The 24,172-nt window shown below is 44.1% G+C and overlaps 1 protein-coding gene across 2 annotated transcripts in view; it reads right to left on the bottom strand.

The window, feature by feature from the left end:
- LOC143788476 (putative oxidoreductase ZK1290.5) overlaps positions 1–24,172 on the bottom strand; it is a 181,987-nt gene that overhangs the window by 119,487 nt on the left and 38,328 nt on the right. For both annotated transcript variants that reach the window (XM_077278171.1, XM_077278170.1), the window contains exon 3: positions 4,799–5,047. In XM_077278171.1, coding sequence (XP_077134286.1) covers positions 4,799–5,047 — 249 coding nt within the window. The remainder of the gene's footprint in view (positions 1–4,798; positions 5,048–24,172) is intronic.

Here is a 24,172-nt window from a genome sequence, read left to right as displayed (position 1 = left end):
CATGACACCAGCTGAAATCTATCAGTAATTACAAAGCAATCCTGTCACTTAGTGAAAAATAATATCAGCTGTTTCAACTGATGGCATATAAAAAGGTGTCTCATTACCAAGGTGCCACACAAGAAACATCCCATTATGGGTAAAACCAGTGAGCTGTCTCAAGACCTTCGCAACCTTATTGTTGCAAAACATACTGATGGCATTGGTTACAGAAGAATTTCTAAATTATTAAAGGTACCAGTGAGCACTGTTGAGCCATAATCTGGAAGTGGAAAGAACATCATTTCACCATAAACCGATTATGACCAAGTGCTCCCCGCAAGATTTCAGACAGAGGAAAAGAATTATCAGAAAGGACCACCTGTAGAGAGGTATAGAAAGACCTGGAATCAGCAGGTACAAATGTTTCAAAGAAAACTATAAGTAATGCACTCAACCTTCATGGCCAGAATGCACACTCAACACACAACACTCAATTGCTGTACAAAAAGCATGTTCAAACACAGATTGCTCAACATCATTTAGACAAGACTGCGAAATACTGGGATACTATAGTTTGGTGAGATAAGAACAAAAAATGTAACTCTTTGGATGTCATAATATACACCATGCTTGGAGGCCAAAATACACATCACATCAACCCAAAAACACGGTACCAACAGTGGAGTTTGGAGATGGGAACATCATGGTGTGGGGCTGTTTTTCAGTATACCACATAGGCATACTTCATAAGGATTAATAGACAAATGTACTGATACATTCTTGATAAAAATCTTCTGCCATCTACCTGAATGATGAAGATAAAACAAGGGTGGACGTTTCAGCAAGACAATGATCCCAAACTCACAGCCAAGGAAACTCTCAGTTTGTTTCAGAGAAACAAAATAAAGCTAGAATGGTCCAGCCAATCACTTGATCTGAATCCAATAGAAAATTTATGACAGAAACTAAAGCTCTTCGTTCATAGAAGGAACACATGGGACCTTCATGATTTGAAAAGTGTTTGTGTGGAAAAATAAACTAAAATATTTTCGGGTAGAAATAGACTAATAAAGAATTAAAATAAGGTGTTTATATAAATATGCACACCTTTAAACTAATAATCTGTTGAAGTACTCTTTGAATGTATGACAACATTCAGTCTTTATGGGTAGGAATGTATCAGTATGGAACATCTAGATTTGGAAAGCTCTGCTCACTCTTCCTTGCAGTAGTGTTCCAAATCTGTCAGATTGCAGGGGATCTCCTGTGTACAGCGCCCTATTCTGGTCAACCACAGATTTTGAATTGGATTCAGGTATAGACTCTGGCTGTGCAACTACAAAACTTTGATCAACTTTTCATATTCAGCTTTTTAGTAGAGGCCTGAAGGTTTTGTTGCAAAATTGACTGATATTTGGAACTGTTCATGCAGTAATTCCCCCTCCCTTTACTACAGTCCAAATTCCAGCTGTAAACAAATAATTTCAATGCATAATGCTACCTCCACCATGCTCCACTGTGGGTGTGATGTTCTTTTGGAGATGTGCAGTGTTGGCTTTGCACCAAACATACCTTTTGGAATTATAGTCAAAAATTGAACTTTGATCTCATCAGACCATGATACATTTTCCTACATGCTTTTGAAAGAATTTATGGTGGTTTTGGCAAAACATAGCAAGGCTTGGAAGTTTTTCTTTGTAACTAAAGGCTTCTGTGTTGCTGACCTACCCCACAGGTAAGACATATGAAGAATATGGGAGATAGTTGTGACATGCAGCACACAACTAGGCCTCTTGGCAGCATTCTGGATCAACTTTCTTCTTGTCTTTTCACATTTTTTGAGGGACATCCAGTTCTAGGTAATGTCACTGTTGTGCCACATTGAAGCCACTTCTCGTTGACATCTTCAGTGTTTCATGGTATATCTATTGCTTTGGAAAAAATTTTGTGCCCTTCTCCTAATAACTTTAAAGAATGAGATTCATTTGCTGTTTTGTAAGCTGTTTACAAACCATGACTTTTGTTGAAAATGCAACTAAGAAAATGTAAGAAAAATCGTACTAGAACAGCTAACTTTATGTGATGTTAACCAGTATCACTGTAAATGATGGAGCAGGGGATTATCACTAAATACCAGTAATTATGAATGTCTACTATTCAGAAGCTTTAAACATTTCTTGAGATCACTTGATGGATCTCAATGCCGGACGGGTCCCCATCCCGACATCGCACTTTCACCCAATATCGCATTTTCAACTATATCAGCATCCTAGATGCCGATACAGTTGAAAACAGTGACGCTGCCTCTCCCATCATTCCCCAGTCTGTGTCTGGTGTCTCAGCACAGAGGACATGATGACATAATTACAAAGCGCCCGCTGCACTGAGATGTACGGAGGATCTAAAGACACCATGAAGAGACCGAAGCAGCAGGGAAACGGGCAGAGTTAAATTATGTTTTTTTTCATGTGGGGCCTATTATACTGTATGGAGAAATATGAAGGGTGCATTATACTTTATGGAGCACCATGTGGGACTATTATACTGTATGGAGCACTATAAGAGACCATTATACTGTAGGGAGCACTATATGGGGCCCATTAGATTGTATGGAGAACTATATGGGGCCATTATACTATATGGAGCACTATGTGAGGACGTTTTACTGTATGGAGCACTATGTGTAGCCCAATATACTATATGGAGCACCATATTGAGCCATTATACTGTAAGGAGCACTATGTGAGGTCATTATACTGTATGGAGCACTATATCGGGCCCATGATACTGTATGTAGCACTATGTGAGGACATTATAAAGTACGGAGCACTATGTATGGCCTTTATACTGTATGGAGGGCTGTGTGGTGATTACAGCTGTGGAATCATACTGTGATGGGGTCACCATTCTTTGTCCGGAGGGATACAGTAGGGTCATCATACTATGCGTGTGGATGTTACTGTGGAGGAACTGACTGTGGGTGTATCATACTGTGTTTGTGAGCACTTTTGTTAGCATTATACTTTATTATCTATATCATTTAAAGTTTTTTTTTATCCTTTGTTATTACATATTTCAATTAGGCCATTGGGACATATGCTTTTTACTGTTCTTACATAACATGTTATATTATTCCAACATTTTATTCTAAGATCTATTAATTAAAATGTATTTTGTTCTTGGGACAACCCTTTTCAGTTTGTTTCCATATGAAAAAGTTCATCGTTATATTTGATGATAAGGAAAAACATCCTCAATGGTAGACATTTTTTAAATAAATATTAAGGTTGGCCTGCGACTTTGTCCAAGGCTTGTTTTGGCCCTCTGTGTATTTCAGATTGACATCCCTTCTTTAAAGCATTCTTTTTTGGGGGGGGGGAAACAGAATACCTACTCCTTTAGTGCATGCAGTCGATTGTGACTTTTCCAGAAAAATAAATTGTTAACAGACTTGAAGAACATCTATTTTCATTTAAAAAGAAGTTTGCAGCAGTTTTAACTCCTTTGGACATATGAATATAAGCTGGAAGAATATACTAACTTCCTCCCCAGAGAGTGAGATCAAAGGTCCACACATAATTATATAACGTCCTGGCTATTTCAGGATTTACAGGCCATACTCTGTAATTATTTGGTCTTTTTTGGTACGATTCCTGTTTGGAAGTGGAGTTTTATAGGCCTTTTCTCTAGATAATCCTAAAACAGCTGAGGATCCCAGGTGCATAGGATATGATGTAAACACCTACAAAGCTCGTAACACGGTTGTAATGGATATATGGGATAAAGTTCTTCTTGTGAGCAGATTATCATTCCGTGTAAATGAGCCTTTAGTCATACATTGCATTATTTTTAGCAACTTTGCTAATTTTCAGGCAGTTATAAAATGGCAGCAATACATAAACTTACCATAGTTTTACTGAACCTTACTCATTATAGAATCCGAGTGATGTTTAATATTTTTATTTGCCATTTTGTCAGTGAAAAAGTGTCAGTGTGGGGGTTTACCGTAACATAGCTACTGGGGGCAGAACATGCCAATATAGCTAGACCCTGCGGTAGAGCTCCATGGCCTCTCTGGCCAAATGAAAGGTGATCAAATAGTAGTGGAACACCCCTATAATGCTCCATTGCTACAGACCCTAAACGGATTTTCCAAGATTGGCAAAGATGAATGGGGTTGGCTGATAAAATAATAAAAGTACCGTACTTTTGCATTTTCAGGAGTAACAACACAGCTAAGTCTACGTTCACATTTGCGGTCTGCGCCGCAGCGTCGGGCGCCGCAGCGTCGCCGCATGCGTCATGCGCCCCTATATTTAACATGGGGGCGCATGGACATGCGTTGCACTTGCGTTTTGCGACGCATGCGTCACTGCGGCGCACGCGTCCGGGCGCAGAGGACGCAGCAAGTTGCATTTTTGCTGCGTCCAAAATCAACCAAAAAAAGGACGCATGCATCGCAAAACGCAGCGTTGTGCATGCATTTTGCTGCGTTTTTGTTTGCGTTATGCGTTGCGTCGCCGACGCTGCGGCGCACAACGCAAATGTGAACGTAGCCTAAGTGATTGTCAGCAGTAGTCACATATGTCAATGGTATCATCACTGCCAAGAAAACAAAGACCAGCAAGAAGCCCCAGAGCGGCATCACATAGACGGTGGGGGACATATTTAAGGCAAGTGCAGGTTCTTGCATTATTTTATTAAAATTTTTTGCTAAAATTATTGTAAAATCCTTTAAAGGCTAATGTTATACTGTATATGCTGTATGTCAGATTTACTATATGGAATCTATAAGAATACAATCCATCATTCATACCCAGATACTCTACTTCAAGTCTTCTGCAGGAATCTAGACATGCCTGTGTGGCTTCTTTATAGCCGTAGTCCCCGGGCCACAGCTTAGTGGTGATCCACAGGTCTTCTCGCTTCACTCCACTTTCAGATATAGCTTTCCCAACCAAATCTTCATTGCCATATCGCTTAGCTGTATCGATGTGCCGAATACCACAAGATCTCAGAGCATAAAGCAGCGCACTGTGGGAATATCCTCCATGATGAGACATCCCTAGGAGTTAGATGCACAATTAGAACAGCACATATATTTTTGTTATAAAAGGAATTTTTCAAGACTATTTTTAATTTCTAAGGACCTAAAACTAACAGGCAGGTAGGTACTAACTATCTGCCTGTTCTACCTGGCGCCGGCATAAAGTTGTGACCGACCGCTCCCGCCGGCGATTCAGCTGCTCCATATCAACAGCGCAGCTCTTCCTCTTCTGGGCTTCTCTGTTGACGGGGCATGGCTGACGACTGCATGCTAATAGACTGTCGGCCTCCTGAAATTAGGCAGCAGTCATGCCCTGTCAACAGAACAGTGAGGGCAGAAACCGCTGCTCTGTGGACGCAATGTCAGCGGAAGCTGCAGAATCACTGGCAGGGGTGGTCTACAACTGTTCTACGCCAGGAAAAGTCGGCGCTGGGAACAACAGGCGGGTGGGTAGCAACTACCTGCCTGTTATTTTTTAGACCCAAAGTAAAAAAAAAAGTGAATCCTGCATTCAATTTAACTGAATTCTACTGTTCTATTGTATTCTAGATCCACCTCCCAGGTCACACTCACAGGAGTCCAAAAGGCTGGCATTGTTTGCAGGCAGTGGCATAACTTGAAAGTCAAGGGTGGCAACTATCACATGTCTTTAATAATACTGGACTTCTCAAATGGTACCTTTTGGACCCCAAAAGGCTTTTGGTACCAACCCCTGCACCCACGATACAGTAGTTACGCTCATGTAGGCTACTTTACTTTTTTCTTAAAGTGAACCTCTAAGCACATTTTCATGATTCATAAAATATCAAGGTGATTTACCATATAAAATGAGTTCATGATTTCACAATTATTTAGTAAGATTTCTGCAAATATTGGCTGAAACTGCATCTCAAACACTTCCTACATCTTCTGGCTTTGCACACAGTACGGTCAAAGAGGTTTGTCCAGCTTTGGGAACATTTTTTATATGCACAAACATTAACTTTTAGCTAAATCCTTTTTGTAAATGGATTCCATTAAACATTTTGCACCATTTATTTTCTATAGCCTCTGTGTTGAACTGACTATCACTGAGAAACGGTAAATGAGCTCATTCAGATTGAATGATGGGGAGTTTTCCACTTTTCTTTTATCTCTTTTTCTGAACTCCTCTCAGCTGATTTAACCCAACGGACCACATCAAAGTTAAATGTGCAAAGGAGCAAAAAAAAAACTGTAAAAGCCAAAAAGTGCAACATTGGGAACCCCTTTAATACTGAAAGCTCTCTTCACCCCTTCCGGTACTACTATTTATTTTCTGGTTCAAATTGAGGAAGCGGCTAAAATGGAGCAGAGAGCTTATTATTACCAGTGGTATGTGCAGAAAGCATGCAGGCAGAGCAGGATGTCTGTGAGGTGCCACTTCAGCCAATAGCTGCAAGGCAAGAAGTCTGTGGTGCCACTTCAGCCAATGGCAGAAGAGCAGGAAGTCTGTGAGCTGCTGCTTAAGCCAATAGCAGCAGAGCAGGAAGTGATGTCAGAGAATAAGGCAACTGCACAGGTACAACACAGTAAAATTCAGCCATTTTGTTATGTCTCATTTGAGAGACCACAGTGAGAAAATAACTGTCCTGGTATAATACACAACCCTAGAAAGTGCATTTTATTAAAGGGAACCTGCCACCTGTTTTTTCCCATTACTTACGGCCACTACCTTTCAGCCCCATGTGACCGCATTCTAAAATGCTGTATATATGACTCCAGTTTGTCTCGGAAAGGCAAAAATAATACCTTAATTATACTCCTCCATGAGGCGGTCCGATCAGATGGGTGTCGCTGGTCTTCATCCTGTGCCTCCTCTCTTCTTCTGACATTGTCCTCCTTCTCTGCTTCGTGTGACTGACGCGTCCTACATCATTCACACAGTGTTCCCCTTTGCGCTCCTGCACAGGCGCACTTCTCTCTGCCCTGCCGAGGGCAGATCAAAGTACTGTAAAGAACATGGGCCGGCGCTCTATGGCCTTCCCCCATGCATGCACAGAACAGTACTTTACTCTGCCCTCGGAAGGGCACAGAGAAGTGCGCCTGTGCAGGAGCGCAAAGGGGAACACTGTGTGAATAATGTAGAACGTGTCATCACACGAAGCAGAGAAGGAGGATGGCATTGCAAGAACTGAGGAGGCGCTGGATGAAGACCAGCAACTCCCATTGGACCGGACTGCCCCGTAGGTAAGTGTAATAAAAATGGTGGGTTTTTTGCCTTAAAGGGCAAATTGGAGTCATATATACAGCATTTTAGAATGTGGTCACATGGGGCTGAATGGTGGTGGCCGTAGGTTATATGGGTAACCTGGTGATAGGTTCCTTTAATTACAAAAATTGACCATGAGCTAAATATTAACAAAACAGTTGCTCTATAGAGTAAGCAAATTTGGTTTTCTCTTAAAATAAAAACCTCTCTCTATTCTGCGGAACCTACACAGCTTCCCGGATCCTTGTCGGAAGGTGCTAAAGTTGAGGGGGGTTTAAAGCAAAAAAAAATATTTTTCTTATCAGCCTGGCAACGTGCCTTGTTCATCCCGTAGCCGCTCCATCCCTTACCCCAGCTGCCTCACTTCCGCTCCTAGACTCAACATATGACAGCATTCCCTGTAACAGCAGCTCTGCGTGGGAAGGTTGTCGCCTCCCTGCTTACTTCAGTAACTACATCAGACCTCTTCTTTGTCACAGGCAATGTGTAGACATAGAAGGAGGCTGGCTTAGCTACTGGAAAAAAAGACATTCCACTGAACCTTATCATACTGCCCTACCTGACAAAAGAAACACTGTACTACCTCGTGCACACTCCCCTTGAGAAAGCACGTGGGTGAAACGAGCGTCGGGGCGTTTCTGTGCGTGGTGGCTGTGATCCATTATGGGTAAGCATTGATTCATATCCCTACTGTGAAACTTCCTTTATCCGGGTATTTATTTGACATATGACTATAACCTTATAGGATGGATAGTGAAGCTTATGTGGGAGTAGAGTAACATACGTATATGATACAATGCTATATGTCTTACCACCACTGCACATGAATTTTTTTCTTGATCATCTGAGATCCTCATATGATATGATGTAATTTTTTAATAATTAATGTTCAATAAACTTTATTGATTTTAGATTTTGGAGTATTGTAGTGGTCTCTGAGTATTTTGTACTCATCTTTTGGTTGTCAGACTTATTTGTCCACTATTTTTTGATTTGGTCAAATTAATTAACCCCTTCATGACCTTGCCGTTTTTTGCAATTCTGACCAGTGTCCCTTTATGAGGTAATAACTCAGGAACGCTTCAACGGATCCTAGCGATTCTGAGATTGTTTTTTCGTGACATATTGGGCTTCATGTTAGTGGTAAATTTAGGTCGATAATTTCTGAGTTTATTTGTGAAAAAAACGGAAATTTGGCAAAAATTTTGAAAATTTTGCAATTTTCACATTTTGAATTTTTATTCTGTTAAACTAGAGAGTTATGTGACACAAAATAGTTAATAAATAACATTTCCCACATGTCTACTTTACATCAGCACAATTTTGGAAACAAATTTTTTTTTTGCTAGGAAGTTATAAGGGTTAAAATTTGACCAGTGATTTCTCATTTTTACAACAAAATTTACAAAACCATTTTTTTTAGGGACCACCTCACATTTGAAGTCAGTTTGAGGGTTCTATATGGCTGAAAATACCCAAAAGTGACACCATTCTAAAAACTGCACCCCTCAAGGTGCTCAAAACCACATTCAAGAAGTTTATTAACCCTTCAGGTGTTTCACAGCAGCAGAAGCAACATGGAAGGAAAAAATGAACATTTAACTTTTTAGTCACAAAAATGATCTTTTAGCAACAATTTGTTATTTTGCCAAGGGTAAAAGGAGAAACTGGACCACGGACGGTGTTGTCCAATTTGTCCTGAGTACGCTGATACCTCATATGTGGGGGTAAACCACTGTTTGGGCGCACGGCAGGGCTCGGAAGGGAAGGAGCGCCATTTGACTTTTTGAATGAAAAATTGGCTCCAATCTTTAGCGGACACCATGTCGCGTTTGGAGAGCCCCCGTGTGCCTAAACATTGGAGCTCCCCGACAAGTGACCACATTTTGGAAACTAGACCCCCCAAGGAACTTATCTAGAAGCATAGTGAGCACTTTAAACCCCAAGGTGCTTCACAAATTGATCCGTAAAAATGAAAAAGTACTTTTTTTTCACAAAAAAATTATTTTAGCCTCAATTTTTTCATTTTCACATGGGCAACAGGATAAAATCGATCCTAAATTTTGTTGGGCAATTTCTCCTGAGTACACCAATACCTCACATGTGGGGGTAAACCACTGTTTGGGCACATGGTAAGGCTCGGAAGGGAAGGAGTGCCATTTGACTTTTTGAATGAAAAATTATCTCCATCGTTAGCGGACACCATGTCGCGTTTGGAAAGCCCCTGTGTGCCTAAACATTGGAGCTCCTCCACAAGTGACCACATTTTGGAAACTAGACCCCCCAAGGAACTCATCTAGAGGCATAGTGAGCACTTTAAACCCCCAGGTGCTTCACAAATTGATCCGCAAAAATGAAAAAGTACTTTTTCTTCACACAAAATTTCTTTTAGCCTCAATTCTTTCATTTTCACATGGGCAACAGGATAAAATGGATCCTAAAATTTGTTGGGCAATTTCTCCTGAGTATGCCGATAGCTCATATGTGGGGGTAAACCACTGTTTGGGTGCACGGCAAGGCTCGGAAAGGGGAGGCGTGCCATTTGACTTTTTGAATGGAAAATTAGCTCCAATCGTTAGCGGACACCATGTTGCGTTTGGAGAGCCCCTGTGTGCCTAAACATTGGAGCTCCCCTACAAGTGACCCCATTTTGGAAACTAGACCCCCCAAGGAACTTATCTAGATGCATAGTGAGCACTTATAACCCCCAGGTGCTTCACAGAAGTTTATAACGCAGAGCCGTGAAAATAAAAAAATAATTTTTCTTTTCTCAAAAAAGATTTTTTAGCCCACAATTTTTTATTTTCCCAAGGGTAACAGGAGAAATTGGACCCCAAAAGTTGTTGTCCAGTTTCTCCTGAGTACGCTGATACCCCATATGTGGGGGTAAACCACTGTTTTGGCACACGTCGGGGTTCGGAAGGGAAGTAGTGACGTTTTGAAATGCAGACTTTGATGGAATGCTCTGCGGGCGTCAGGTTGCATTTGAGGAGCCCCTGATGTGCCTAAACAGTAGGAACTCCCCACAATTGACTCGATTTTGGAAACTAGACCCCCAAGGGAACTTATCTAGATGTGTAGTGAGCACTTTGAACCCCCAAGTGCTTCACAGAAGTTTATAACGCAGAGCCGTGAAAATAAAAAATGTGTTTCCTTTCCTCAAAAATATTTTTTTTAGCCCAGAATTGTTTTATTTTTGCAAGAGTAACAGGAGAAATTGGACACCAAAAGTTGTTGTCCAGTTTCTCCTGAGTACGCTGATACCCCATATGTGGGGGTAAACCACTGTTTTGGCACACGTCGGGGTTCGGAAGGGAAGTAGTGACGTTTTGAAATGCAGACTTTGATGGAATGCTCTGCGGGCATCAGGTTGCGTTTGCAGAGTCCCTGATGTGCCTAAACAGTAGGAACTCCCCACAAGTGACTCCATTTTGGAAACTAGACCCCCAAGGGAACTTATCTAGATGTGTGGTGAGCACTTTGAACCCCCAAGTGCTTCACAGAAGTTTATAACGCAGAGCCGTGAAAATAATAAATGTGTTTCCTTTCCTCAAAAATATTTTTTTAGCCCAGAATTTTTTATTTTTGCAAGAGTAACAGGAGAAATTGGACCCCAAAAGTTGTTGTCCAGTTTCTCCTGAGTACGCTGATACCCCATATGTGGGGGTAAACCACTGTTTTGGCACACGTCGGGGTTCGGAAGGGAAGTAGTGACGTTTTGAAATGCAGACTTTGATGGAATGCTCTGCGGGCATCAGGTTGCGTTTGCAGAGTCCCTGATGTGCCTAAACAGTAGGAACTCCCCACAAGTGACTCCATTTTGGAAACTAGACCCCCAAGGGAACTTATCTAGATGTGTGGTGAGCACTTTGAACCCCCAAGTGCTTCACAGAAGTTTATAACGCAGAGCCGTGAAAATAATAAATGTGTTTCCTTTCCTCAAAAATATTTTTTTAGCCCAGAATTTTTTATTTTTGCAAGAGTAACAGGAGAAATTGGACCCCAAAAGTTGTTGTCCAGTTTCTCCTGAGTACGCTGATACCCCATATGTGGGGGTAAACCACTGTTTGGGCACATGTCGGGGCTCGGAAGGGAAGTAGTGACGTTTTGGAATGCAGACTTTGATGGAATGGTCTGCGGGCATCATGTTACGTTTGCAGAGCCCCTAATATGCCTAAACAGTAGAAACCCCCCACAAGTGACCCCATTTTGGAAACTAGACCCACCAAGGAACTTATCTAGATGTGTGGTGAGCACGTTCAACCCCCAAGTGCTTCACAGAAGTTTACAACGCAGAGCCGTGAAAATAAAAAATCATTTTTCTTTCCTCAAAAAAGATGTTTTAGCAAGCAATTTTTTATTTTCACAAGGGTAACAGGAGAATTTGGACCCCAATATTTGTTGCCCAGTTTGTTGTGAGTACGCTGATACCCCATATGTGGGGGTAAACCACTGTTTGGGCACACGTCAGGGCTCGGAAGGGAAGTAGTGACATTTGAAATGCAGACTTTGATGGAATGGTCTGCGGGCGTCACATTGAATTTGCAGAGCCCCTGATGTGCCTAAACAGTAGAAACACCCCACAAGTGACCCCATTTTGGAAACTAGACCCCCGAAGGAACTTATCTAGATGTGTGGTGAGCACTTTCAACCCCCAAGTGCTTCACAGAAGTTTATAATGCAGAGCCGTGAAAATAAAAAATAATTGTTCTTTCCTCAAAAATTATGTTTTAGCAAGTAATTTTTTATTTTTGCAAGGGTAACAGGAGAAATTGGACCCCAACAGTTGTTGCCCAATTTGTCCTGAGTACGCTGGTACCCCAAATGTGGGGGTAAACCACTGTTTGGGCGCACGTCGGGGCTTGGAAGGGCGGGAGCACCATTTGACTTTTTGAACGCAAGATTGGCTGGAATCAATGGTGGCGCCATGTTGCGTTTGGAGACCCCTGATGTGCCTAGACAGTGGAAACCCCTCAATTCTAACTTCAACGCTAACCCCAACACACCCCTAATCCTAATCCCAACTGTAGCCATAACCCTAATCACAACCCTAACCCCAACACACCCCTAACCACAACCCTAACCGCAACACACCCGTAACCCTAATTCCAACCCTAATCCTAACCCTAATCCCAACCGTAACCCTAATCCCAACCCTAACCACAACTGTAACCCCAACACACCCCTAACCCTATCCGTAACCCTAACCACAAGCCTAATCTTAACCCTATTTCAAACCCTAGCCCTAATTCCAACCCTAACTCTAATTCCAACCCTAACCCTAAGGCTATGTGCCCACGTTGCGGATTCGTGTGAGATTTTTCCGTACGATTTTTGAAAAATCTGCAGGTAAAAGGCACTGCGTTTTACCTGCGGATTTACAGCAGATTTCCAGTGTTTTTTTGTGCGGATTTCACCTGCGGATTCCTATTGAGGAACAGGTGTAAAACGCTGCGGAATCCGCACAAAGAATTGACATGCTGCGGAAAAAACAATGCAGCGTTTCTGCACGGAATTTTCCGCACCATGGGCACAGCGGATTTGGTTTTCCTTAGGTGTACATGGTACTGTAAACATGATGGAAAACTGCTTCGAATTCGCAGCGGCCAATCCGCTGCGGATCCGCGGCCAATCCGCTGCCAATCCGCTGTGGATCCGCGGCCAATCCGCTGCCAATCCGCTGCGGATCCGCGGCCAATCCGCTGCGGATCCGCTGCCAATCCGCGGCCGATCCGCGGCCGATCCGCTGCGGATCCGCGGCCGATCCGCTGCCGATCCGCGGCCGATGCGCTGCGGATCCGCTGCGGATCCGCTGCGGATCCGCTGCGGATCCGCTGCGGATCCGCGGCCGATCCGCTGCCGATCCGCGGCCGATCCGCTGCCGATCCGCTGCCGATCCGCTGCGGATCCGCTGCGGATCCGCGGCCGATCCGCTGCCGATCCGCGGCCGATGCGCTGCGGATCCGCTGCGGATCCGCTGCCGATCCGCTGCGGATCCGCTGCGGATCCGCTGCGGATCCGCTGCCGATCCGCGGCCGATCCGCTGCCGATCCGCGGCCGATCCGCTGCCGATCCGCTGCCGATCCGCTGCGGATCCGCTGCGGATCCGCGGCCGATCCGCTGCCGATCCGCGGCCGATCCGCTCTGTGTGCACATGCCATAACCCTACCCCTAACCCTACCCGTAACCCTAACCCTACCCCTAACCCTACCACTAGTTCTAACCCTAGTTCTAACCCTAACCCTAGTGGAAAAAGAAAAAAAAATATTTTCTTTATTTTATTATTGTCCCTACCTATGGGGGTGATAAAGGGGGGGGTTTATTTATTATTTTTTTATTTTGATCGCTGTGATAGAACCTACCACAGCGATCAAAATGTACTTGTAATGAATCTGCCGGCCGGCAGATTCGGCGGGCGCACTGAGCATGCGCCCGCCATTTTGGAAGATGGCGGCGCCCAGCGAGGAGACGGACCGACACCGGGAGCCTCGGTAAGTATAAGGGGGGGGAGATCGGGGCACGGGGGGGGCGTCGGAGCACCGGGGGGTGACATAGGAGCAGGGGGGGAGCGGGCAGGAGGACGGGGGAGCGGAGCACAGGACGGAGGGGACCGGACCCCATAACGGAGCACTGGGGGGGCGATCGGTGGGGTGGGGGGGGGGTCACTTCAGGTTTTCCAGCCATGGCCGATGGTATTGCAGCATCGGCCATGGCTGGATTGTAATATTTCACCAGTTTTTTAGGTGAAATATTACAAATCGCTCTGATTGGCAGTTTCACTTTCAACAGCCAATCAGAGCGATCGCAGCCACGGGGGGGGTGAAGCCACCCCCCCTGGGCTGAAGTACCACTCCCCCTCTCCCTGCAGATCGGGTAAAATAGGAGTTAACCCCTTCACCCGATCTGCAGGGACGCGATCATTCCATGACGCCACATAGGCGTCATGGGTCGGGAAGGTGGAGAAGCAAGTATGGTAATGCTTCTAGCCGGTGGTATTTTCTTATGCTATTGGAATCTTTATTCTGATACCTCGTGCACAGTATGGGTTCAGCATCAGCTATGAGTCAAGATGGAGCGGTGCAGGAGGATCGGGGATCCATGCCTAATAGGATCTAATAGGACTATATTAGTAATTATATAATAACTACTTAAAGCGGATTTAGCTGCATTAATCTTTCCCTAGGCTTTCTACATTCTTCTTTTCCTGGGCTTTCTACATTCTTCTTTTCCTGGGCTATCTATGTTCTTCTTTTCCTGGGCTATCTACATTCTTCTTTTCCTGGGCTATCTACATTCTTCTTTTCCTGGGCTATCTACATTCTTCTTTTCCTGGGCTATCTACATTCTTCTTTTCCTGGGCTATCTACGTTCTTCTTTCCCTAGAAAGCCCCTAAAACCTGAATGCTTTATGTATATGCACTATTTGGCACTGTAAATGTAAAACATACACTTGGATCAATGGAATTGTGCACATATGGGGAAGGGTGAGTGTGGCGTTTCCCCTGCCAGTACGAGGTTGGACAGTACAAAAGGGAATTATGTAATTGTACCACTTCTATTCTTGGAGGCAGTTTCTCAGCAGCGAGAGTTGGGCTCAGCTTGGTAGGATACAAGAGCTGCGACTTCTCAGGGACTGGTGGAATAATACCCAGAGAGGGATGAATGAAAAGCATTCAGAGACTCTGCCAACAGGCACAAACCCTTCTTGTGCACTAATGACTCTGGCAGAACACTCAGGGCAAGAAAACCTCAAATTCAAGGTCAACTTGTCAAGCAATGTGCTGTGCTAGATTACCACCGCGACCCAACTGTATACTACGCCATATGGCAAAAATGAAAATAAAGGCCAAGCACAGTATAGAAATCTTATACATAAATAAAAAATGGGAACCCAAGTCCTGGATGACATTCTCATACAAAAAGTAGTGCAGATGGAAAGTAATGGACTTGTCTAAGGCAACAAATCACAATCCAGATATTACATTTCCTCTTCGGGTTAGAAAATCAAAGTAGATATCTGGTCGGCAGCGACAGACGATGGACGGATCATCGTATCTGCTTGAATTTTCTATATACGTCTTAGCATCTTAGCTACCAAATAATCAATTAACTCTTTTATCACAACTTATTTTTTTCACTGTTTCCTTCTTACTAATGGTTTAAAGTGATACAAAAGAAAAGAAATAATAGTAATGAAGGGTGCAACAACACGTGAAAGAAAAATGCACTGGGGGCCTCCGCTAGTGATATCCACACTACAAAGTCACGGCCGCACGCCGCTCTGTCATCAAGGTCGCAGCGGCTTTCACATAAGGGCTTTTTCACACATCCAATTTCTTGGGACGTGTGCGATCCATTATTAGTCACAGACTCATTACAATCAATGTGCCTTTACATATGTCCTTTTTTGCAGACAGATTGTCCACAAAACCAAAAAAAGGAGACACGTTCTACTTTGATCATGTAAAAATAAAACAAAAGAGGATAGTACACGGATGTAATCCATTTGCTGCCCGTATTTTTCTCTTTAATGGGTAAGAGAAGCTAAGCAATATTATTCTTAAAATGAGAAAAGGGATGCAAAGAGGATTGCAAAATCTAACACATGGATCAAAAATGGATCCCGCATGCTGAAAAGAAAACCAGACCGTTTTTCATGTATCAGAAAAAAAAAACTGACACGTGAGACCGGCCTAACGGTCAGAAATTAATTATTTTAAATTGATTGAATACTGCACCCATTAAAGGGAACCTGTCACCCCCAAAATCGAAGGTGAGCTAAGCTCACCGGCATCAGGGGCTTATCTACAGCATTCTGTAGAATGGGCAACACCCATCGGATCGGACCGCCCGTCCAGGTGAGTATAATCTAACCTCTTTTTCTCATCTTTCAGGATACATCGGGGGCTTATCTACAGCATTACAGAATACTGTAGATAAGCCCCTGATGCCGGAGGGCTTAGTTCACCTTTGATTTTGGGGGTGACAGATGTTGGGTGTCGCGTTCCCGCCTCTGCACAGGGGGAATCTCGAACCATCTCTGCTGCGGTCTCCCATTCCTCTCCAGCCGCAGTGGAGCCTGCTCAGCGGAGACGTCGGTCCCAGCATCTGACTCAGGCTGATACTGTGCAACTGGTTACTACTGTTCTTCCAGGCTCTGCCTTTGTAGCCAGCGCTGATCAGCAGCGAGCAGATCTTTCTGGGACTAAGTCCTGCTTTTCCCATGCTGGGCATGCCCATGGGACGACCTCCCATTGGAGGTCGGGGGTCACATGCGCAGGTCCTGAAGCGGCTCCTGTCTGACCACTAGGAAGGTCCTTGAGTGCTAAAACTATAAAAGGTTCGCATGGCCGCACGGCCATGTGCTAGTATCAAACCTATGCTATGAGCTCAGCGCCAGTGTGGTCATGGTTGTATGTGGTCAGGGTTTGGCTGAAATAAGCCCCTAGAATACCGGCACCTCCGGTGAGAAGTTTTTGTGTATGTGGATTCAGGGCTGGTGTATAGCCATTAGAATTCCAGCTCCACCGGAGAGGAGTTGCTTGTGTGCTATTCTGACTGCATGACCACTGTTGGCTCTATTAGGTAGCTGTGATCTCCTATGAGGTTAACAGGGCACGGCGTTCTCTCCTACACGATGGACCCGGGTTGCGAACGCACCTACTGTTATATATATATTATATATATATATATATATATATATATATATACTGTATGTATATATATATATATATATATATATATATATATATATATACAGTTAGGTCCATATATATTTGGACAGAGACAACATTTTTCTTATTTTGGTTATAGACATTACCACAATGAATTTTAAACAAAACAATTCAGATGCAGTTGAAGTTCAGACTTTCAGCTTTCATTTGAGAGTATCCACATTAAAATTGGATGAAGGGTTTAGAAGTTTCAGCTCCTTAACATGTGCCACCCTGTTTTTAAAGGGACCAAAAGTAATTGGACAATTGACTCCAAGGCTATTTCATGGACAGGTGTGGGTAATCCCTTTGTTATGTCATTCTCAATTAAGCAGATAAAAGGCCTGGAGTTGATTTGAGGTGTGGTGCTTGCATTTGGAAGGTTTTGCTGTGAAGTAAACATGCGGTCAAAGGAGCTCTCCATGCAGGTGAAACAAGCCATCCTTAAGCTGCGAAAACAGAAAAAACCCATCCGAGAAATTGCTACAATATTAGGAGTGGCAAAATCTACAGTTTGGTACATCCTGAGAAAGTAAGAAAGCACTGGTGAACTCATCAATGCAAAAAGACCTGAGCGCCCACGGAAGACAACAGTGGTGGATGATCGCAGAATAATCTCCATGGTGAAGAGAAACTTCTTCACAACAGTCAACCAAGTGACCAACACTCTCCAGGAGGTAGGTGTATCAATATCCAAATCTACCATAGAGAGAAGACTGCATGGAAGTAAATACAGAGGGTTCACTGCACGGTACAAGTCACTCATAAGCATCAAGAATAAAAAGGCTAGACTGGACTTTGCTAAAAAACATCTAAAAAAGCCAGCACAGTTCTGGAAGAACATTTTTTGGACAGATGAAACCAAGATCAACCTCTACCAGAATGATGGAAAGAGAAAAGTATGGCGAAGGCGTGGTACAGCTCATGATCCAAAGCATACCACATCATCTGTAAAACACGGCGGAGGCAGTGTGATGGCTTGGGCATGACATAGGGTATATGTGAGTTCCGTGACCTGGAAAAAATTCCCCAATCCCCTTAAACAGTCCCCATGACCATCTAAAGAATAAACTTCTATCATACACAAAAACAGACTGAGACATATGTTGGATTTAATTGGCCACAGCAGCCATTTTATTAAATAAAAGATAACATAACTTTTATAACAACCCAGAATAGGAGGGGCGGTCCTCGAAGCCCCAAAATTATAGAACTCAGCCTCCCAAAATTCCACAATGTTCAGCCCAGGATGAGTCTTACCCCCAGCCGTAAAGCACCACCAGCTCAGGGATAGCTAACACCCAATCCTGGTCCACCGAACCCACCCCCATGCCAGGGGCCCATAAATCCACTTCACGCGGGATAACCGTACCGCGCCTTGTTAAATTCTCTTATGGGGGGTCCAGGACCTCTCAAGATCCCCCCCCCCCATTGAACCACCATTTACCATTTCCACCGACTTCGAGGACCTCCACCCCCGCCAAACTGCCGTGACAATAACCTAACAGCATTCACAGAACAAAATCAATACACTTAAACGTCTCTTAAAACAGAACCCGAAGAGGGCGTGGCCTGGCTGTGAAGGAGAACGGTCGCATATCTAAGGAGCTCCTGCTCAGCTCCTGATTTCCAAGGAGAACAAAAAGCCACACAGCGAGAAAATAACTCCTGTGACAGATAAGAAGCTCTGTCTGGCCCTGGAGCGGACTGCGGGGGGTCAGTGATCTTGTTCCGGCGCGGGACTCAGATTCAGAGAGGAGAAGGAGAAAGCAGGGGCAGCGGCGCCGCCATCTTTAACAGCTACACGAGCGGGGCATAAGCCGGACTGCAGCGGACACAGGGAGGTACGTGCCCCTCTCCTCCCAGCACCCCCTCTCCTGTCCTGGCTCACCGCTTGTGCGGCTGACCGCCTACCTGCGGTGGTGCCCATTCTGACACGGCGCTCCTGGCGGTGATTTGACGTGCTGGTCTGGCGCTGCTGGGACCCGTCCTCTGCTATACAGCTGTGCTCATGGATAGAGGACACTCCAGTCGGCGGCATTGCTGGACGACCTCATCCCTTGTGGCGGCACCCTGCTCCCCTGGCGGTCCGACGACTTCCTCGGATACCACCCTGCTGACAGTGTGAGGAGCTGGGGATTTCCCGCCAGTCCCGGCGCCATCTTGGAGTCGCCGCATGGTGCGAGAAGAGTCCCTGCACGTTTGAGGGGGAGACTGAGCCCTGCCGGGATCGTTCAACAACTGCAGCCTACAGCTGCACACCGTCTCCTGCTGCCCCATACCCACCTGCTTACCACCTACGGAGCTGGATGAACTACCTGTGGGAGGAGTGGATAATATCACCAGTGAACATAAATACAGGGAGCTGCATTCTATGTCAGGATCCCTTTTCATTTGCAGCCCATAAATGCAATTCATCTTCTGCTGCCCCATACCTATTTATCCAACCACCTAATACCCTTTTACTGATAGTAAGAAGACATTGCCTTTCAACTGGTGTTTTTGTGGGGCCTAATTGTACTTTTTCTTGCTGCCTCTATTTGCGTACTGAGTGATTTATAAACTGCTTTGCGAGACAACCTCACAGAGACATCCAGTGCCTAACCTGAACACTAGCATTGCAATCAGTATATTTTGGGGCACATGCGCGAAGCTTAATGACGGCGGTTTGGCGGCAATGAGCTTCGCCCCCCGTTAGGTCCATAACCACCCCTATTAGCACGCCGACTATTACAAAAAGAACATCAGAGCTCCTCTTACATATCCCGGACACCGGCACGCTACCATGCCGAAGAAAGGAGGCTCCACTCAGCCGGTAAGCCGCTCGATAGCAGATTTGCTGTCCGATTCTGGCAGCTCCAAAATGGCGGCCACGGCTCCAACCCCTGATATCACTAACACCCTCGCCGTGTGGCAGGACACTGCAGGGGACAGCGAAGAGGGGCTGGCACAGGAGGACACTGTAGTGCCTACAGCTATTCTTATAAAAACTCTCCAGGAGACATTCAGGCAGGAACTGACTTCTGCCATGAAATCAGTTACGGCACAAATGCAGGAGATACTGCAGCGCACCTCCTCATTAGAGGACAAAATGGATACGGTGGCAGATGCGCTTGAGCAAGATCAAGAACAAATAAGACAACAAATAGAGCGCATTCATGAGCTAGAAATTAAGTGTGAGGACTATGAAAATCGATCAAGGAGAAGCAATCTCCGCATAAGGGGTCTCCCTGAATCAATAGTGTCATTGAAAGAGACCGCATCTAACCTGTTCTCTGCCCTTCTCCCACAGGCAGACCCGACCATGCTACACATCACTAGGATACACAGAGCACTAGGCAAGCCAAGGTCTGATAATACTCCAAGGGATGTAGTCCTGAAATTACACTATGAAGAGACCAGAGACCTCATCTTAACAGCAGCACGGGACTCCCCAAATCTTCCTGGCGTTCCGAACTCAGTCCACCTATATGCTGACATAGCTCCTGCCACTCTAAACAGACGCAGGGAGTTCAGACCACTCACTACAACTTTGCAAGCTGCTAAAATAAGATATAGATGGGGCTTCCCATTCGCTCTGTCTTTCTCCCATGATAACAAGCACTTCACGTGTCGGTCAATTGAGGAGGGAAGACGTGTGATTGAGCAATTGGGCTTCAAGATACCAGACGATCCACAACCACTGCCTCAGAGGAAACCCAGACCAAATAGGGAGTGGAAAGAGGTCTCAAGAGTTACAAGAAGCCAACATGCAAATGTCACTTGAGAGATATTGAACAATGAGGCGGTCTCACTAAATTGTATCAGTCACTGTTTCCCTTAATACTTACGAGAGTGGAATATCACCTAGGAAAGAATGGTTCCAGTTGTTCGGATAGAGTTGGAGGGTTTTAATACCTCCCAAGGAGCTCATTTACATTTCCCCCCCTTACACCCCCCCTATCCCACTACCACCCCACCCCTCCCCCTCCTCTTCTCTCCTTCCCTCCTCTTCACCCATCTCCCCCTTACTCCTACCTTCCCCCTCTCCTACTACTCTCTCACACCCCCCCCCCTTTTTTTTTTTTTTTTTTTTCTCTATCTCTCTCTCTTTATATGTTATTTTTATTTTTTACGATTTATGCCTGCTGTTAATATGATTTGAAATGGAAAGTCGGCGCAAACATTATCACGGGGTCCAATAAGTTTGTGAAGTTATATCGCGGCCTCAATACGGATACCCGTAATATTTAACAATTTGAAGGGGTTGGACTTGTTGGGGGCTTTTACATGTTGCCCATTTTTAGTGAAGCCTGGTCGTTCCCACATAATATGGTTCACCAGTTCACTAAGTTATCTGGGCTTTTAGCCCATTTGATTATAAATGTATGTTCTGTGTTGTTTTGTTCTGTGTCCCTTCCTTTCCCTTCTCTTGTATTTGCTTTATGTAGGTTCGCAGATGTCTGCTCGGGGTGCTCTACCTCTATACACGGATTTCGTGTGGATCATTGCCGGGACATGTTCAGGGTTGGGAGAGAGCTCAGGGGTAAGCCTTTATATGCAACACTAACTCAATCTGTCTATGTGTAGGGTCTTATCCCACAATGTGAGGGGGTTTAATTCCCCCATCAAACGTAAAAAGGCCTTCCTGGACTATAAAAAACAGAATCCTGATGTCCTTTGTCTTCAGGAAACACACTTCTCCACCTCATCATGCCCGAAGTACTTTGACCAGAACTACTCTCGCGTTTTTACATCTTCAGGCACAAGTAAAACAAAAGGAGTAGCAATTTTCCTCAAAAACAATTTTCCAATACAGATAACAAATTCCCTATCAGATGATGAGGGTAGGTTCTTAATCTTACTAGGCACATTACAAGGGCAAAAACTTTGTTTAGTAAATAGCTACCTCCCAGCCTCGTCTCAAGTTCAGGTCTTTAAGTCCATTTTAAACAAGCTGGATAAATACTCCTTCCAGCACCTGATATGGTGCGGAGATTTTAATTTCACGATAGATCCAACATTAGACAGCAACGCTATAAGACGTACTGACATCACTAAAAATGAGAGGAAAAAAATTTCCCGATTATTAATGGACCATCACCTGGCTGACATATGGAGAGAGATGAACGGTAATAATAGAGGTTATACGTACTACTCTCCCGCCCACAAAACATACTCCAGAATAGATCTTCAGTTGACAAAAACCACCTCACTTCCCACAGTCCTATTCTCACGCCACGTACATTCAGCATGGTCTGACCATGACGCTGTACTCTCAGTATTCAAATTCAATGTATCCACCTCTAGCTTATATAGATGGAGACTTAACGAATCACTACTTACTGACCCTGTGATCACAAATACAATTAAGGACGAATTAATCGAATATTTTAAATTTAACTCCTCTGGTGATGTATCCCCTGGAACCATTTGGATGGCACACAAGAAATTTATAACGGGCTCAATAATTAAGTTGGCTGCTCAAAGGAAAAAAACGAGAACTGAACTACAAACCAGATTAGAAAATAAATTAGCAAAATTAGAACAAGCCAACCAGATGTCCACCTCTCTTTACCTTTCCAAACAAATTCAGGAGACTAAAACTCAATTAGATGCCATCCTCACCACTAGAACTGAGAAGGCCTTGACTTGGACGCGAGCCAAATTCTACAAATTCGCTAATAAGCCGAGCAAACTATTGGCCCGCAAGTTACGTTCTAGGGAAATGATCAATACAATTTTTTCAATAAAAGATGGTTCGGGGAGGATTTCGTCCCACCCAGATAATATATATAGAACATTCCACGAATATTACCAAAACTTATACACCCAGCCTAAACCCTTATCTCCTCACCCGATTCAACAATTTCTACAAAACCTCCACCTACCTAAAATCACAGATGCAATAGCTAAACAACTACACTCCCAAATATCTATGGAAGAGATTCAATCAGTTATCAAAGCATTGAAAAAGGGAAAGGCCCCCGGCCCTGATGGACTCACGGCCATTTATTACCAAAAATTTGCTGAAATTCTTTCTCCCCACATCAAAAAATTTGGAGATGCCCTCCTTCAAGGCTCAAAAATGCCCCCAGAGTTTCTGGTTTCCCATGTTACAATTCTACCTAAGCCAAAAAAAGACCATTTACTGACCAAGAACTTTAGGCCTATTTCTTTACTAAATGTGGATTTAAAAATATTCACTGCAATTATCACAAGTAGAATAAATCGCTTATTGCCCTCTCTTGTTCACAAGGACCAGGTGGGGTTCATCCCATCTAGGCAGGCCCCGGACAATATCAGACGTAATATAAACCTTATCCACACAGCAAACTCCCGCAGGGAACAACTTTTAATACTAGCCTTAGACATTGAGAAGGCATTCGACTCACTCTCCTGGAACTATCTCTTCCAAGTCCTATCTAAATTTGGTTTCACTCGGGAGTTTATAGAATGTATTAAACTACTCTATGACTTTCCCACAGCGTATCTGAAGCTCCCGACGTTGAGCCCTTCTCCCATATCTATTCAGCGTGGTACCAGACAGGGATGCCCACTCTCCCCGGCGTTATTTGCTCTGGCCATGGAGCCCTTGGCAGAAGCCATTAGAACAAATCAGAACATTACTGGATTAACTAACTTAGGCGAACAATACAAGGTTAGCTTGTTTGCAGATGACCTCCTTTTGACTATTACCAATCCCCATACAACAATTCCCAATCTCCTATCTCTGCTTAATATATTTGAAGACATTTCAGGGCTGAAAATTAATATAGATAAATCGGAAGCTCTTTTTATCAATACCAGCAAAACTATGCAGGATAATATCACCTCCCAATTTAAATTCACAAAGAGGGACAATTATTTAACCTACTTGGGAATAAATATTACAACAAACAGAGCTAACCTCTTTAAATGGAACTACACGCCACTTATCCAGAATCTTCACACTGACTTATCTGGGTGGGCTTCGCTAAACCTATCTTGGCTGGGTAGGATCCACACAATAAATATGGTGACCCTCCCGCGGTTTTTGTACCTTTTTAGATCTCTCCCAATACCGATTTCAGCTAAAACGTTCTCAGGTCTTCACGCCACGATCTCCAAATTTATATGGCAGAATAAAAGGGCTAGAATCCCCCAAAAATTAATGTTCTTCCATAGAAGACATGGTGGAGTTTCGCTTCCAAATCTATCCCTATACTATAAAGCGGCACA

The sequence above is a fragment of the Ranitomeya variabilis genome, chromosome 8, assembly GCF_051348905.1.
Source record: "Ranitomeya variabilis isolate aRanVar5 chromosome 8, aRanVar5.hap1, whole genome shotgun sequence".
Classification (NCBI taxonomy): Eukaryota; Metazoa; Chordata; class Amphibia; order Anura; family Dendrobatidae; genus Ranitomeya; species Ranitomeya variabilis.
This window is presented reverse-complemented; position numbering and strand designations above follow the sequence as displayed.